Source organism: Pygoscelis adeliae, unplaced genomic scaffold (genome assembly GCF_000699105.1).
Source record: "Pygoscelis adeliae isolate BGI_AS28 unplaced genomic scaffold, ASM69910v1 Scaffold632, whole genome shotgun sequence".
Taxonomy (NCBI): Eukaryota; Metazoa; Chordata; class Aves; order Sphenisciformes; family Spheniscidae; genus Pygoscelis; species Pygoscelis adeliae.
This window is the reverse complement of record NW_008824227.1, coordinates 145,984-165,397: the sequence shown is the minus strand read 5'-3', so window position 1 is coordinate 165,397 and position 19,414 is coordinate 145,984. Positions and strand designations below refer to the sequence as shown.

Here is a 19,414-nt window from a genome sequence, read left to right as displayed (position 1 = left end):
TATTAATAGATCTCTTCATTTTATTCTCTCAAAACCCCATCTTTTAGCCATCATCTGGTTGTGCCTCTTTGTTGGTCTGGGAATTCAGTACCTAATTCCTGACCAATAGTTTTGCTGCTCAATGGCAGAAATTAAAAATCAGAGTCCAGACTTTGGGTCAAAAGCTCAATTAGGACAGTTTTACTTCAGCCTCATAGCACTGATCCACAGGCAGCAAAGCTACAAATGTATTTTTAAAGGAAGAAGGGAGAATCAGGTGACTATCTCAGCAGCCGTCAGCCACTTTGCAGCCCTGTTGGATGCTCCAGCTGTTCAAACACGCCTGGAGGGGAGCCTCGCTGAAGGAGCTGCCAGCTGCTGGGCAGCAGCCCCCAGCCCTGCCCCCAGCATCGGCAAGATCTCGCTGCTTCCCCTCACTCCCATGCTGCCATATGTGACCGGCAGATGAAGGATGGTCTCAACTGAGTTAAGTTAACCTGACTTCCCAGATGGGAGGGGAGGCAGGTAAAGTGAGGGGCCTCCAGAGGAGAATATAGTGCCTTTTCAAGGAAAAACAGGATTTGGGTTCCTCAGCTTCTGGCATGCCCGCCTGGAGACTACCTTCGTGTACGCTCAACAGAGAGCACTTGGGTCAAGATCTCTCTTGCTCTTGGATACTGCAGCTCTCCACAGAGTCGGTGAAAAAGGAGGGACTGGCAGGAAGCCCTACGTAGGGCTGGTTAGGAAGGTGTACTGCATCCTGTTTTGCACTAATTCTCTGCTAACCCATACTCATTTATAGGCAGGACCCAAAACCTTTTCATCTCTCACAATTCAGCTATGTTAAAACATATAAATTATAAAAATTACATTTAACTCTTCCAACAATTAGAATTTCTGACAAGTTCTAATTCCTTAATAAAAAGCTGATGTAAGGTATCTAGATCTGGATGGTGTCTCTGAAAAGCTCATTTTTTATTATGTACACCCTGCTTCTCAAAGCGAGATACAGCAACCCACATTTGAATTTCACCTTCAAGAAACAGCAAACGCCACCCCTCCCCAACCCACTTCCCTCCTCAGGGCACTGAAATGCAATGTTCAAGCAAAAGAATATTCTTTGGGTTTTATTCAATGGGACCTTGTATGTTCTATTTTTCTGAATACTGTTGTAAGAATCCCAATCATCCTAGTGGAAGATCACTACTGAGAAAGAATGGTGTAAAATACAGAGGTAAAACACCGCTCTAAGTTATAAAATAGGTAGAGAGAGTGGAGAAATACTCCAATTAGAACAGGACAAACTGAAAGCTTTTGGAATGTTTGGAAAGAAAACGAAAAACTTATTAGAAGCAGAGCAAGAAGATCATAACTTTTTTTTTTTTTAAATAAATCATCAGAGAAGACCACTTGATGCTATTACTATTCTTGAACAAAAACACCAGATACTTCAAGATTTTCTGCTCTGCTTTTTAAAGTTAGGTACTTTGCATAGAAATGCAGTGCAGGATAATGAAGTCCCAGAGTTCACCACAAGATCACCTCCTTCCCTTCCACCTTCCTTTCTTGGAAGTCCACTTATCATTCTACCTATTTGCTGTGACTAAGGACTTCAGCACTTACTGACTTCAACAGATTGCTGCTCATTAACAGGTTGTTGGGTTGTTGGTTGGACTGTTGATTGCTTTTTAATGGAAGAGAAAAAAATCTGACAAGTAATCACATTTTCCTGCTTTCATTTAGATCTCCAGTTCATATTAGAAAAAATAAAAATGTAATGTTAAAGATCAGAATATCTAGAATATTGCCAAGAATTTTTAGAAATGTATCTTCAGATATTCCTAACTTTCTACATCTCACATAACTTCTTAGTTCAAAATGCATTTGAGTATACTCTACTGTGTCTATAAGTAAAATGTCAAGCCCATGTATACAATACAGTAGGAAACTACCCAACAGTTGTGAATTATTCGCACACTCTAAGCACTAATTGAAATGTCACTGTCGTATCCATTAATCCCAAAGTGTCAAAGAATAAAGCTGGGGGAGGGTGATGAGCAAGAACATAAATCACAGTGAGGCCTGGAATGTGCCTGTGATGGACCTTATGAATGAAACCACAACAGCAAAGCAGTCTGAGCAAAATCTTGTGTTGATCCCTTATTCCACAGATTGTAAGGTGTCATTTGTTGCAACATACTATTCTGACAAGCTTCCATAATTATATTTAAACTACTCAAAGGTTTTCTGTGCAAAACCAAATTTTTTCTAATGTGCTTTAAAAGCTTTGCAGAAAGGAAGAATTAAAGTTTATTCTATTTGCATCTGTACAGCCAATGCTAGAAGTTACGCAACAGTGGAAAGAATGCATTTTTCAGTCTTTAAATTACTGGTTTTCTGAAACTTTCTCATTTTGGCCCAAGGTTTCCCATGTCCTGTCCATGCCATATGCTCAGTGTAACAGCTACATATAACAAAACGTTGTCTTAAGGTTATATTTTAATCTTAAAATAATGAAATGTTATCACGTTAGATTAAATAAAACTCTAATAAGGATCTCTTCACTGATTGAAGTTTCCACTGTGCAGCAACCAAAGAAAGCAAGTGTTAATAGAAATTAGGATGGTACATAGCAGGGCAAAGGCTGAGAAGAAAAAGGTCTGAAAACAACCCAGAGACCAGACGACAGCCAGACTCGCTGGGACTTCTCATTACTTTGCTGTGAACATACTGTTCGTACTGTGAGAGTCACCTGCAAAGCATGCATTTTATCCCCTGTACTGCTAGAAATCCCCGAGTGAAACAGTGAATTGGTTGATCTATACAGAGTAGTGAAGTACTGCATTGTTCACAGATGATATTTTAAATATTATAAGCAGAATAATACAGTAGTGGGCAAGCTTTCTTCACTGTTACACTATTTGTTCAGAAGGCAGATGACTGTGTAGTGGGTGCACCAATTCAGCTTGTCTAGATGAATGATTATGGTGTCAGTATTATGAATACTACGGAATTTCTGTTTTTACAACTGGGATCTTTTTTACATCTAGGAAACTACACAAATGCACATACCCCTACCCCTACCCACCTACCTGAAAAGAACATTGTTAAATTTGTAACATCAAGCGTACTAAAAGTAAAAAAAAAAAGTCAAGCCATCATCTGTTTGGCCAACTTGTGCAATCACGAGACAAACTTAATGTCATGATCACAAATACTTTTTCAATCGGACCCTGATAATCCCGTCAGTTCATTCCATGCACTGAAAGGCCTTAAGGCTGTATAATGAAGGACTGTCAGAAAGATGCCTTCTCTACCTGTTACAGAGTTTAGCTGGAATGTAACAAATAAGGCAGGAGAAGGAAAGACAAGCGTATGGTTAAAATGTCAAAAATGCTTCTTAACTCTGTCCCTGGACTCCCACAAGAACCCTTTGTGATGCTAACCAAATTGCTTGAAATAAAATTTCCAGTTTCCCATAGGTGGCTGCTAATTGAGTAGTCATCAATTTTTTCACGTGTCCAAACTAAAAACCTCAGGATACGACTTGCAGAACTGCCCCATTTTACAGCTGTCACCAAAATCATTGAGATCCAGGCTTCAAACACGTAAGAGGAAAGATACTTTGAAAAAACAGAGCATAAGAATCTAAAAATATGCATTTAAAAAAATGCTAGTGAGTCTCTTTTCATTGTATCTCAAGTCATCAACTATAAAACCAGACCTAAAACCTATTCATAATACAATGTTATGGAAGTAACTTCCTTCATACAGATTAACAGCTCACCCTCAGCGGTGAGCTCCACACAAAACATGAGGAAATTAATCCTGCCTTCAGCGCTGGATTGAACCAGTTTTATAAAATAATTCTGATGCCATATTTTGAACAGTGTGAATAAAACAACATCTGATGTTTACTAAGTGAGTACTATTATTCTGCACAGTGAGTAAGGCCGTAGTAGTTCTAGGAGGGAAGAAACCCTATGTAACAGCACATTTAAAATTTGTATCATAATAAATAAACTCAAGAGGGAAAATTAAAATTGCACAGACATTTGACCTTTTTTACCCCAACTATAAAAGCATAGTATTTAGGCAGTAGTTTTGGGCAATTTTGTACTAGACTATAGTCTTTTAATTGGATATAGTGACTATGATCCCATTAGGAATAACAACAGACGTACATGTCAATCAGATACTTGAGTTAAAAAAAAAAGTTTCGTAAAAATGCAAAAAAAAGAATTCCCAGAAATGTTAACATACTTACTCATAAATACTTTTAGAAGAAGCTGTGCTGCAATAATATATTTTTTTTTAAAGACAAAGCTTTAGTAGATTATGGAAAAAGATCACTATATGGCTTACATTAAAGAACTTTTTTGCAGTGTTAAGACAGATATAGATAGGAATTCCGGAACATCTACTTACATTCACACTGTATCACATCTAAATTAAACTGCTGAATTGCTCCCATGCTTATTTGTTTTAATTCACTGTCCAGTAGCATCTGCATTAGGGACGTCGAAAGATGCTGGCAGGCTGACATGCAAGCTGTCTGGGCCACTTTCCCCTAGTAGAAAGAGCAACAAGTTTTAAGATAGAAACAAATGATATGTCAGTAAAGAATTGCTTATCTGATTTGATTTTAATATACACTCAAAGTCTTAATAATGCAGGACTTAGATTAGAAAGAGAAAGATCACACTTGCTGTTATTTCTTTGACCTGTTAGCTTTGTTTCTATTAAATCAATTGGGGAACTAAATTAAATATTTGTTAAAGCAATTATTGATATCTCTTCCGGAAATCCAACAGTCTTCATGAATACAAGGACATTTCCAAAATAATACCAATATAAGTTGCTGAAGCATATGAACAGCTTTGTGGATTTGTTTAATTTTTTTTACCCAAACAGAATGAAAGCAAGAATGTAATGAAAATCAACATGCTGCGTATTTTTAACAAAAGTTGGTAAAAAAACCCCAAACTTTATATAAACCAAAATCATTGCTTTCAGTTGGGCATTTCTCATAACAGCTTGTGCTAATTATTGGCACTTTAATTGCTTGAATTCCACCTCAAAGCTTGATGCTAAATTATTTAAAATATTCATGCTTATCCATCATCTTTCCAGGTGCTTAATAAATCAGTGCTGTCAGTAATCAATTACTTACAAAATGAAATGTAGCCCTCTGCTGTACGAAATAGAAATAATTTTCCAATCACAGTCTAGTTAGTAAGATTTCTCTTTACGACGTATATGTAATTGAGACAAATAATTTTCCAAACATGAGACCAAAAAACAAAGCACAAAACCAGACATTAATTTGATAAATTATTAAAAATTTAGAACAGAAAAATTGAAAGATATGGAAATTCTACCTTAGTATTAAGAAAACCAATTAAGACCAGATACCCGATCAGATGGCATCATTCTATTCATAGCACTGCAATCTTTTAGAGCAGAGCGATCTTGGCTTTCAAATGCAATTATATGGATTTCTGTAGTTTAATGTACTTATTAAACCATGCTTTTCAACTGATGTCTATGTTACAATACGTATTGAAACAAAGGTAACTATTAACAAGCTTACACGAAAGAAATCATAATTACATAATACACCTACTAGAGCACACACCACTATCGTTTTACTTATATCCATCAGTAAAGTGATGACACCTATCCTCTAAAGCAATGGTTCCCCAGCTGTTTTCTGCAAAGTCAGGTTGATCAATTCACTGTTGACTCACAGAAACACATGTAAGCAATGAAAAATGATAAGGATAGGCAGTAGTTCACTGTCCCAAAAAGTTTGGAAAGTTCTGCTCCAACATCTGAAGAGCGAGATCTTGTCATTAATAAGACAACTTGCTCGTATCATTGACTTTTCATGTATACATATAACAGAAAACAAATTTGGCCCTAAGTATTTTGTACTTTAAAAATCCATTCTTTGTTAAAACATAATTAAAATGTAGATAATACAATGGAAAGAGTTCACTCTCCTCACATATCACACTGAAACATTAAATGGCTTTTGCTAATACCTCTTTGGCATTAGGACACCTTGAACTGTTAGGAGCTTTATATCTAAAATGAGATGTCAGTTTCTTAATTGAAAAGCAAATAACATTTTTGACCAAAATAGATGAACTGACAACGAGGAATGTAAGAAACAATGCAAGAACAGCATGCTTAAAAGTCTCCCAAACCCAATGGTAATTACACTGGGAGACATGCAGCTCTATTCCCCAAGCAGAACAATATCAGTATGAATGGGAAAAAAAGAAAAGGGGGAAAAAAAGGGGAAAAAAAGGAGGTGAGAAGGGGAATCAATGGGCCACAGTTCATTTAATTACAGTGTAGTAGGTTTGAAACACTTAATGGAAATGTCATTTTGATTTAATGGAACAACTAGTGCATCTCTGTTTAATGTACTGCTCCATCAAATCAGCTCCATGTCCTATTTCTGCTGCCACTATAATAGAAGTTCAACCAGATTAATAGGTTGTCAAGAAAAATTTTAACATTCAATTTATTTTATATGCAAGCAATGTGTACTCATCTATTATTTTAAATAAAAGACAGAATTTTATATTTCTAACAAGCACCTCTAGTTAATTGTTACAATCTGGCAAATATCAATAGTACTGGAGCACAAGATAATGGTTACAATACAGAAATGACATGGTAAAAGCCACTTGGAACTTTAAATAAGTATCAATACATGTACGTTTAATGTTTATTTTAAAATTTCATAAGATGGAAACATCCTAACATTTAAGCTATTTCCAACTATGTAACTTGAACTACAGGCTTATTGTTCACATCACATATCAACAAATAATAGAATTTTACTATACACAGTTTATACTTACTCAATACAATCAATTTTCTTAAATCTAGAGAAAAAACGAAGCTATGTATATCAATCAAAATGCTGAATTTTAACTGAGAGAAATGTGAACTTTACTGTTACCCTCTTCAAAATTCAGTGCTTCCCAGTTCAAAATACGTTGGATGTATGATATTCAGAAAATAATTAAATTCAAATTCATGTTTGACAAATGAGATCTAGTTAAAAATCTCTCTCCAAATTTCCACCATCCACCAACTAATCAATTCCTTGCCAATTTTTCATAATGCATTTTGAAGAGGAATGTTAAGGATTCATGAACATAAGAACACGGGTTTTTTCCAGAATTAAACAAATCTCAGTTAGTTTTAAAACATTCTTAATGTTTATTATTTGTCAGTTTGGGGTTTTTAAATTACTATTATCTTTTTAAGGGGGGGTGGCTGTGGTTACTGTATCTAGCAATTAAATACCTATATTCAATAGCGTGTCGAGATTCAGCAGGCTTCTCACATTCACTCCAGTTGCCTCCCATTTGGAGACACCACTATTATCTCCACTATGCCTATGCTAATTGCTATCCACAAAACCTATTCTTCCACTCAACCAATGTAAAGTTTAAGAAACAAGGACCCTATTCTACAAGCAAAAACACCTGCTAATAGTGTTAAAGGCAACTGTTTTTTCACCCAGCCTTCACATTTTGCTGAAATACAAGTTTGTAAAAAGAGAAAGCCCTTAGACAAACTTCTTATATTTCAAAGGAGCTTGTGAAGAGAATCTGCTGACATATTAAATCCTTTTTTATAGGACCCAAAAGCTTTTCTCCTAAGAACAATTGCAGTAACAAGACATTTGGCTCCTAGGAAATTCCCAAAGGGTCAGCCATATGCATCCTTCCACAGCACCTTCGCGGTACTGCTAAGACCCATGCTAGCTGTCTCAAAAGCAGCTTTCATCGTTCTCTATGGTGTCAGTCAGTATGATTTATGGACCGCATTCAACAAAGTCAAAGCATATAGAATGAGAAATATGACTACAATCTGCTAATTTGTTTTGTATTGAGCCACTTAGGAGTCAAAGACCTGATGTCAGGCTGAGACTAGCAACACAATTAACCGGCCAGTGACAGATTCATCCATCCTCCCTGCCAGGCTGTGCCAATCAAAGACAGCATGAAGCGGCATTTGGAGAAATCAGTAGAAAACCCATTCTCTAAGTAGCCTGTGGAGGCTGTTGATTGACAGTTTTTGAATATAGCTGCAGAAAACCACCACTCCTTCACCCCCACTGCAAGCTGTGAAATTAGGCTTTTGCTGCCAATCACAGAAACAATAAAATAACACAAACTGCCATCCTCAGCATAAAAGGAAATAACAAAACTTATCTGTTAAATCTAAGAAGTTAAGCTGAAGAATTAATTTAACAATATGAAATGACATAATGAAAAACTTTCTGCAAATGCAAAGAAACTAAACATACAGATTTTATTGGTCATAATAACTAAAGCATTATATTACGTAACATCAGGGCTAAAATCCAACTTTTGAACTATTGATAAAATACAATAAAAAAACACTAATGGAATTTTTAAGAATCAATTTTACTTCCAGTCTCTGCCCCAAATTCTACTGAAATAATAAAAAATACCTACTTGAAAGTAATTTGTAACTGTTACTTTTCAGTAGTCATTCTTTTCCGAAGAGTTGTCCAATACTAACTTTGTACTGACAAAGCACATATCTAGAATAAAACTTCAGCTAATTCTAAACTTAAACACACATATATATACTCTCTATAATTTCAAATTAACTGATCTGAAAATAAAAGGTATGATTTTTCTTTAACTGTTCAAAACAAAAACTAAAAAATGCAGGTCCTTAATAACAAATTTGATCATCCAATTGATTTCATGAGATTAATGGCTGTATAATGAAATTTTAATTTGCTTTTTGATTCGAAGTATCTAATGACACTATAAACTGCAGTATGAACTTAAAATGGGATGTAAAAGAACCTGAAAACAGCAATAATCTCGAAAGACTAAATTCTTGTGACTTTAGAAAACAGAACCACTAAAAACTGCGTGACTTTTAAATCATAACCTTTCAAAAGCAATGCAGCCTCTGTGCTCTGCATCTCTGAAATTCTGCTAGTGCTTGGTCATGACATAACCCGCACACTGACACCTATTCAACATTAACAGGAAATATTTCTACACAAAATATTCTCTATTCCTAGTGCTCATGACACCTATTAGCTTGACAGTTCAACATGAGGCTGAGTATTCAAATCATAGAAATGTTCACTGGAATGAAGCACCAATGTCATCTAGTCCAGCCTCCTACCTGGAGTAGGACTATTGCCAACACTAGTTCAGGTCCGTTGTCCTTTTTTCTGGCTGAGCCTTCCAAACAACTGAGGATGGGCATTCAACAGCCTCTCTGGGTAACCTCCCCCAACACCGCACTACTCTATTCATGCAAACTTTTCCCCGATGTCAAAGCTTCATCTCCAGAGCTTCTACTTGTGACCATAGCCACATGTGAATTTGTCAGTCCTACCAAGAAGAGTTTGGCTCCATCACCTTTGTATCTGTCCTTCAAGAGGTTGTAGGCTGCCACTAGATCTCTCCCCAGCCTTCTCTTTAACTGACTAAATAATCCACCTCCCTAAACCTCCATTTGTTAGTCATGTGCTCTAGGCTCCTAACAACTTGTAAGCACACTGCTAGATCCTCTCTCCAGATCCACAGAGCTACTACTCAGCCAATTGCTTTCCAGATTGTAGCAATGAACGGGGTTATTCCCACGCTGCATACTCTAAGTGCCTTACACATTTGTTCACTTAACAGTAAACAGCACAGTGTACATTTGTTGCTGTACGCTGCTTAAGCGAACAAGATTCAACCACATTGTTAGAGAAAATTAGTAAAAGTAAGTTCAGAAATTCAGTATTCAGAAGCCACTCTTAACAGAATAATATTAATTTCAACACTTTCGTTATCATGGAAATGCTTATGCCAAATCAAAATAAACTCCTTATACAAAAATTGATGACCTGAAAATAATCAGGGCTTGGAAGAATTCTTAAATGCAGTCCATCAGCTTCTTAAAAATAAAAAAAAAATTAAAAAATCAAGTGCACACATTCCCTTGACCCTAAGCAGATGTAGCAGAGAAACGATGGAACTTTCACTGATTCTTTATTCTGTTATATCACTCTACCTTTATTCTGTATGCATGTCTCATAGCTGCATTTTGATACTTGACCTCTCTTTCAAACAGCCTCATAGTCTCCCCTAAACTATCTCATTTGGGATGCAAGGCACACCCCACCAACCTTCTGCAAGGTTTTTAGGGTTCCTGCTGCCCCAGTGTACGAAAGCCCAATGTTAGTCGTTAACCTGATCCCTGCATGCAACCACACAAGGTACGCAGCAAATCATCAGCAAAACAGAAGGGTCTTTTTATTAAATGTTTAAAAATTGAAGCAATAAGCCTGCAGGCAGTTCATAGTTTTGCAGTTCACATGCTTTTTCTTCATCTTGCATCTACTTACCGACATAGCTGCATGGTCATTGTTGTTATTCTGAGAAGGAAACCAGTAAGGCAATCAAAACAAAAAAATTAAGATGTACTGTCAACATCAAAAAAAAAAAAAGAATAAAAATTGGTAGCAATAAAAGGTAAGGAAAAGCTTCCAAAAAGAACAATTACAGCTACATAATTCTTTAAATTATTTTTTTTAAACCTGTGAACTTATATAGTATTTTGTTGAGGCATAACAAAGAGATTAGAATTTAAATAATACTAATTCAGCAATAAAACGTTTTTCTGTAATAAGGAACTGTAGGCCAAAATATCAAAGTAGCAAAATTCAAATGACAAAGCATCTATTGATACGCTTTTCCAGAAATCTTTCATTACAAGAAATAATATATTCCAAAATACTTAGGCTGACAAATAAATGCCATGTTTACTATCTTAGCTTACAGAGGCTATCTGTATGTCATTAACATACTTTGTTCAAGCCAGACTTAGAATGGCTCAGGACAATAAGAATCTAAATGTAACATGACCAATTAATAAATTTTAACATAAATCTAATAGTAATATAACTGCAGGGTGGAATAAAGCCATTTTCTTTTCCAAAACTGCTTCTTAAACAAACACAGAGGAGAAAACTAAGATGATGTAAAACTTAAGAGGGGGAAAAAAAAGCTTCAGAGACGCAAGACATTTCCAGTGATTCACTAGAGATATCAGACCCCAACTAAGTTGTGCCACAAAGTGTGCAGGTTCAGTAAAATTGAGATCATGGTCTACCTGATTTAGATCGCTAACATTCCAATAAAAATAATACGAATTGCATAAAACAGATGTGTAACATAAGATGTATTTTTTAAAAGTTATGTCTACATTGGTACAAAAATAATTCCGTATAGCCCCACATGGAAGCACAAAAGGAGACACATCCCTGTGCATTTACACAGCTTACACATACAGCTAAAATAAAACAAGACTCTAATGACAGGAACTCAATGACTGCAACAAAAAATTGTTAAAGAACATATCATAACACTTCTACAGGAAGACTAGAGTTTGAAACAATATCAAAGGGAAAGTCAGTGACCCTTGAATGAGACTACGGAGAACTAGTGTGGCCAGCTAGTGCCCCTAGCCCTAACACGATGCCCTCTAACGTGATCAGATACACTAAGGTAGGAAGAAAAGAGATTCCTCTACTTGTCCTGCTCTTTTCCTTACTAGAATTATGGCCAGTGGCTAGGACTTTTGTTCTTTGATTTCTAATTACAGAAAAGGCTCTGAGAAACTATTTTGAGCAGTGGAATGTTTCTGCCAGCCATACAAAAATTATTATGGAAATGACACTGTGACATTAATGGAATAATCCATTAATGAAAATGAATTCTAAAACTATTCCAAATCTTAACTATGGCAAATGAGAATCTAGCTTAGTTTAGCACTCCAAAGCACTTACTTTTTTAATGAGGTATGGGACCTAGTTCTGGGCTTATCTTTGAAAATGATTTTACTATAAATTTTCTCTTAATGAAAATAACTTACTATTACAAATCTAACCAGAATCACCACAATGAAACTGTATACACGTTTTCATATAACCTCCATAGCTCATGCACAACAACATTCATAGGACTGTATGTTTCTACAATTGGCCAAGCCAGAACAGGGAGCGATACACAGGATAAGTCAAAAATTACAAGAACCCTCTTGTCAGACCAGACTAGTCATCCATATAGTTCTACATCCTTCCTGTTACCTGACCAGAGTTTGAAATTACTAAATAACCTCTTCATAGGAACTAGCTTTCTCCAAAGGTTGACTTGTGCCCCCAGATACGTATTTCTATTCCTTTCACGTTTTTCAAGTCCTAATGCCACAGCTGCTTCTTTCCATCCCTCTTAACACATTACTTCGTTCTGTCTGTGGCTCATTTCCAAACAGCTATATCACAACATACATTCATGACAGACTTCGGTACATCCTTCTCTAGAAGTTGCACATCCCTTAACTACTATATGCATATGACCATTGAGGAGCAGTTTCATTGGTTCACACTGCTTTGTATGTTAATTTACAATGAATTTAACTACCTAGCAAACTTGTTATTCTTTATCAAAAAATGCTCAGCTGATTTGGCACAGAAGCACATGCCTCGTATGTCACATTCACATCAGTATTATGTGATACATTTTGAGTGGGTTATGTCTTTGAGTCAGTAAAAAAAAAGGAGACTGAAGAATCACAGCCTCTTCACATGTGATCTGGAAGACCAGATAAGCCCACTATGCCAGCAACTTCAACACCTTGCTGTGCACATAAAGAAATTATCTTTCACTTCCAGTCTGGAGCCTCAACACAGTCTATGCATTGAGGACTTATTCTTTATAGGCACTGCATGTGGGTAAAGCACTCAGACATCAGTGTGACAGTTGCAACCAAGGACAAGATGATGAAAAGCAGATATAGCTTGAAAGACGTACTGAAGTTACTCCAGACCTATAAAGCTATAAACTGTTATGATGATAAATCAAACTAGAAATAGCCTTTTTTGTCTTAAAGCAAGGAGAAATCAGACAACAGAATGTAACAATTAGTACATAAAACAGGTTAACAGTACCCTTTTACCCAGGACAAATTAACACAGGATGTATTTGAATATGAACAAGGATTCATTTCAATGAAGCTCCGTTAACTAGAATCAAATTCCTTTTTATGATCAAAACTATTCAGCTAAGAACAGCCTTGGAGAATCCAAGGCCTCCATAATCTTATGCACAAATGCAGGATTTGCACCAATTCTGCAGTGTTTGAATCAATGCATGTGTACACAGAACCAATATCGTTAATTAAAAAGGCCATCTGATGCTCTAGAAAACTGCACGAGTTCTTACACTATTTGTAAATTTGCTGTTGTTAACAATATTACTAAAGTATTTGAAAGTATTTTCTAAATATTACCATGGGTAAGCATCATCAACATACTGAAACGTATCTGAAAATACATCTGTACTGAAACATCTAAAAAATACATCTGCCAGCATGCGCACAATTCAAAAGTCACATCTATCTTCAATATCTTAGTATTTTAAAATAAACTAATGCTCCAATAGCTTGAAATTAAACTTAATTTTGAACACTTACAGGTAAATGAGTAAAAACTTGAAACGTGCTTCTTAAAAAGTTAATAAGGTCCATTAAGTATCCACTGGCTCTTCCATCTGATTCAGACATTGTCCAATCATAATCAGCAATCTGAATAAATTCATCTATTTTTTGGTTAAGTTTTGTGTATATTTCTCCTTCTGCAGCATGCCTTGCATCCTGAAAAAAAATTGTGTGCAAATGTCAGAATTCTAAAATATTATTAGAATGTAGATAAAATTATATTCGTCAATGAAACTGAAGTCTTGTGTTTTTCTTAGATTCAAAAAATATATTATTTAAATCAGTATTTTAATTTCTGTCTTACAAGTCTGAGGCTGTGGTTTTTAAAATACTCCCATAATGCATACTATAAGAGTGTTTATAACAGAATATGCCTACAGAATAATCTAAGTTTTCAGAAACAAATGAAATCAATTTGAATTCGGAAACAAAGCGATTGCTTTACTCTCTTCACAACAATCACCTTTAATTCAGCCTTACAATTTATCAACCCTGACACAAAGTTTATTTACCCTCTTTTACAAAGAAAATAATAAAAGAACCTAATTATTTTATCTGTTATGGCTAGAGGTCCAGCAATCGTATGATTTTTATGTAATTAATGTCTTAAAGTTGCACATCTGAAGAATACTCATCATTTTTCATCCTCCTTTAAATATCCTGATCATCACACACCGTGATTCAGAGCACTCCCCTACTTCCTCCCACCCCTACTTTTTGTTCTGCCACCACCCGGATTCTACTTTTTGGAACAGTAAAGAGGTAAAGTCTAGCATTTACTGTGAAGTGAGTTTATGACGCTAACTATCTGCTTTATTTGTTTAAGGGACATCCTCATAGATGCAATGGGATCTATGTACAGATACTTGATAAGGTGTATCTTGCTGGAAAGGCGTGCTTTTGCCAGCCTGGAGTTTTAAAGATACTCAATAAATTCTATGTTCTAATTTGGGGTCAACATGAAACTTTCTTCACTGATCTTTAGAAATAATTCAAGAAAGACATTTGATTTAAAGTGAACTGGTCAGTTGCTGAAAGTTTTTTAGAGGGTAAAAATAGGCTGGCTATACTGGAGCAACATAAAAATGGATGAAATTCCCATCGCTAGTTTCCTCCGGGAGAAAGCAGTCCAAAAACATGGCCCTTCAGAAAGGTGCAAATAAGAAAGGCGTAAATAAGAAAGGCAAAAAGAAAAAAAGAAAGAGAATCAAAATGATCTGAGCTTAAAGGTGACATCACATTGAGTGTGTCAAATCCAGTCTTCAGTCAGGCCCCAGGCTGTGAGGCACTTCAGGAGGAAGCGAGAAAGCATGTGGCCCTGCCGTGTATAAATATCAAAGTACTATTCCCTAAAACCAGCATTTTTACTGCCGAGCCAACTTGTAAAAGCCTCCACTGAACAGCTCTCCCAATCCAACACACAAGAATCTGACGACCTATTAACATGTCAAATAAAAGAATATGCTGACATCCACAATTTTGTAGATGGCTAGGACTATAAAAGCTTCAATTAAAGTCAAGTCTATATTTAAACTTTCTAATTAATAATGAGACCTCAGTTTCAACAATCTATAATGACAGGACTTGCAAATATATCGGCTTAGTTTAGTGCAATTGCTTGGATTTTTTGTTTGTTTGGGTTTGGGGTTTTTTTGTTTAAAAACTAAGTCATTTAGGGAGTGGTTGTATCATCTTTACCAGTTAAGACGATTTACTGGCAATGACAAGACTAGTCTTTCAGGGTTTTTTTGGGAAGTCTGTTTTTCGCTACCTATTATTTTGCTTTGGTTATTGGTTTACAATTGGAGCAGTGTGCTGCCAGTACTTTAAGCAAGGAGTGTTGCTCTGTTCCCTGAGAAAACTGTGAACAGCTGAGCAATTGGATTTCAAACCCTGAAGTTACTTCTGAGAAGCAGCACTGTGAATCCCATGCACAAGTCAAGAAAGAGTGAGTTAGCAGTATTCAGATTTGGGATGACTCCTACAGGCAGATGAATTAACTCCACCTCTTCTTTTAACGTAGTGACAGAATTGCATCAAAACCTTTTGAAAGCTCACCAGATTTTCCCCCCATTATAAAGTGAAAAGGGCAAATGACATGGTTTTGTTAAAGGACATCCTGAAGCCCTGCACGGGATTTGATGCTGTGTATCTGGCTCTCTGACAGCCATTACACAGCTTAATGCTGAGACCCTGGGCTCAAAAACTTCTGTCAACTAGGTCTGCAAATACATCTATTTATGCTTAGTGTGACTGCTGATTTAAACAAAGGAAAACAATGGTCATCCAAAGCTGGAAAACATGGCTACAAATATTGAAAGTGACAAAATTTTTTAACGTGATAAAATGAAACAAGTTTTGGTGTTTGTTTTTTTATTTTAATTTCCACCCATGTGAAACAATGCTTGGAGAGTCTGAAGGACATCTTAAAATGAGATCTTATATACAAAAATAAAATGAGAAAAACAGCCCTCTAAAACAGTAGCCATGAAATAGGTATGAAGGCTTCTATTAAAAAAATACAGTGTAGATGTACTTATAAGATCATCTTATGGAATGTAAATGTGATCAATGCTGCTAATAAAAGGAGATTTTTAACCACTCAGAAAGAATGGAGGTGACATGATTTGCCACCAGGAGATGAATTTAATAACAGTAGAACATACCAAACTCTGTGAGGGCCCAGTTGGGGAACTGCAAGCAGTTTTTCATTAAAATAGAGAGGAAAAAAAAAGAGGGATTAATGAGAAAAGAATTTTCTACTCTAAGTGGAGAACGTTGTGCTAACAAGTTCTCCAGGGCAAGAGACAGGAGAAAAGCCATAAAAAAAATTCTTCTGTGTTTGTCAGCGTTCATTCTCTATTTTTCCAAAGTGCATAGATACCAAGCTCACTAAACACAGATATAATATTCTGTGATTCCCTCCAACAGAACTTAAGATAGTTTATAGGATAGTTAAACATAACTTACAGCATAAGCAATCAGCATAAAACATAATGCAAACTTTCAACTGCATTTATTAAATGAAATTCAAGGATAAAGAACATCTTACCTCTTAATGAAATCAAACACTATGGCTGCATTAAGTGTTTTGTTTGAATGTTAAAAAGATTATGGATTGACCTTACACGAAAGTATCTATAGATATGCAAATTCAAAGACACACATGTACTATCGGTACACAACAAGCAAACTAGGCAGCCTACATCTTAAGGACAGGGCAAAACTAGTAAAAGTACTGGTAGGGCAATGGCAACCTAATTACAGTTGCTAGGCCAGAACCTTTCTGTCTTGCCTTATTCATTAAATCCTTAGCAAAACAAATGAGAGTTAATGGGAAAATTGTTGGCAATCAACTGGAAATATGAAGTGTCTTGCAATGATGATGTCTCATTCCACCTCACCCACCTTTTAACATCTATGCCAGAGGGGATATTATAATAGGATAGGCTACATATTGCAACAAGAGAAAAAATGAAGTACAGAAAACAGAACTACTCTCAATAGGATTAGTCCTCTTTATCCCATAAATACAAGAAATCACCCTCCTTTGTTCCAGCGTACACTGAAAAAACCCCAAATACCTAAAGTTCAAGTTGCAGCTGCTTTGGAATCCTTGATGACTTCTTGTTTTGTTTTGTTTCTCTTTCAAAAATTTCTGTATAGAAGCCCCAAGTGACTAAGAAGGCAATGCACTGGCTGAATTAACGGCACAAGGTAACCGATACAAGATTATTCTTCTGTGAGAATGTTTTCTTCAGAAAGTGTATTGGGTTTGCATGGCAAGGTTTTGGCAGCAGGGGGGCTACAGGGGTAGCTTCTGTAAGAAGCTGCTAGAAGCTTCCTCTGTGTCCGATAGAGCCAATGGCAGCCGGCTCCAAGACGGACCCACCGCTGGCCAAGGCCGAGCCCATCAGCGACGGTGGTAGCGCCTCTGGGATAACATATTTAAGACGGGGGAAAAAAACCCTGCGCAATTGCAGCTGGAGAGAGGAGTGAGAATAGGTGAGAGAAACAACTCTGCAGACACCAAGGTCAGTGAAGAAGGACGGGGAGGAGGTGCTCCAGCCGCCGGAGCAGAGATTCCCCTGCAGCCCGTGGTGAAGACCATGGTGAGGCAGGTTGTCCCCCTGCAGCCCATGGAGGACCACAGTGGAGCAGATACTGCAGCCCATGGAGGTCCACAGTGGAGCAGATATCCGCCTGTGGAGGACCCCAAGCCGGAGCAGGTGGATTTGCCTGAGGGAGGCTGTGACCCCATGGGAAGCCTGTGTTGGAGCAAGCCCCTGGCAGGACCTGTGGACCCATGGAGAGAGAAGCCCACAGTGGAGCAGGTTTGCTGGCAGGACTTGTGACCCTGTGGGGGACCCATGCTGGAACGGTCTGTTCCTGAAGGACTGCACCCCATGGAAATGGCCCACGCTGGAGCAGTTCATGAAGAACTGCAGCCCATGGGGAAGACTCACATTGGAGAAGTTCATGGAGAACTGTCTCCCATGGGAGGGACCCCACGCTGGAGCAGGGGAAGAGTGTGAGGAGTCCTCCCTCTGAGGAGGAAGAAGCAGCAGAAACAACGTGTGATGAACTGACCGCAACCCCCATTCCCTGTGCCCCTGCACCGCTCAGGGGAAAGAGGCAGAGAAAACCGAGAGTAAAGTTAAGCCTGGGAAGAAGGGAGGGGTGGGGGGAAGGTGTTTTTAAGATTTGGTTTTATTTCTCATTACCCTTCTCTGATTTGATTGGTATTAAATTAAATTAATTTTCCCCAAGTCGAGTCTGTTTTGCCTGTGACGGTAATTGGTGAGTGATCTCTCCCTGTCCTTATCTCGACCCACGAGCCTTTCGTTATATTTTCTCTCCCCTGTCCAGCTGAGGAGGGGAAGTGATAGAGCAGCTTTGGTGGGCACCTGGCACCCAGCCAGGGTCAACCCACCACAGAAAGAAAACCCCAACCACCCCCCAAGCACACACATTTGCTTCTATTCTAAACCAGAAAAGCTACTCAGCCAGACTGGGTCAGTGAAATAATTTCTGCCATATTTTATGTACATAAATACCAAAACTTGGTTCTTCAATGTACACAACCATCTGGTGCTTAACCACCACCAGAGCATGAAGGATCTCTAAGCATCTCTACACCTGTCCCCAAGTGCCACAGCACAGCAGGGTTTCTGGTGTAGGGCCATTCAGCTTTGCAACTCAACATAGCTAGTCCAGATGTTGGGATCTTGTTTTAGAGCTTACTAGGGTCATTATGACATAAAGCAGCCTGAGCAAGGATCAGAATTTTGACTAATTTATCTCAGGGATAAATCTCAGTCACCTTGAGTTACCTGACATTATGTGTATAAGTTGTCTTCAGCAATTTCATTTTTATGTGCAGGTTTCTCATTAACAACACATGTCTGCCTTACAACTGAAACAGGATTAAGGCCTTTTGAGTAATACTGTGGAGAGGGACTTCACAGATGAGGGTATGGTTTTTGCTCTGCCAAGGACATCAGATGCGACTATACAAGTCACTTGGCATTTTTGCTTTAGTTTCCTCTTTTCAAAATCCTTCAGAATTTTTGTATAGACAAATTCAAGAACAACTAGGAGAACTTCACCTACTAACGAGATGAGGAGCCATATATAGAAATAAAACTACAACATTTTTTATTTTAGGATTGTTTTATACTCGGCTTACAAATCTTACCATGCTAACTGTTGAAATTAAACAATTGTCTATGCTGAGTGCGCATCACCTATGATTTGCTTTAATTTTTTGAGATATAAGCTTAAGTACGTCTGCCATTTCTGAAAAATGTCTGAGATAATACATCTTGTGCAGATAAGCAGTTCCCATACATTAGAAACAGTCGCC

At 37.2% G+C, this 19,414-nt stretch overlaps 1 protein-coding gene across 1 annotated transcript in view; it reads right to left on the bottom strand.

The window, feature by feature from the left end:
* The window catches only part of EXOC6 (exocyst complex component 6), a 98,276-nt gene that overhangs the window by 29,599 nt on the left and 49,263 nt on the right, over positions 1-19,414 (bottom strand). Inside the window, exons 18-20 of the mRNA XM_009334811.1 lie at positions 13,525-13,704; positions 10,397-10,426; positions 4,408-4,549 (exon numbers count right to left, since the gene is read on the bottom strand). Coding sequence (XP_009333086.1) covers positions 4,408-4,549; positions 10,397-10,426; positions 13,525-13,704 — 352 coding nt within the window. The remainder of the gene's footprint in view (positions 1-4,407; positions 4,550-10,396; positions 10,427-13,524; positions 13,705-19,414) is intronic.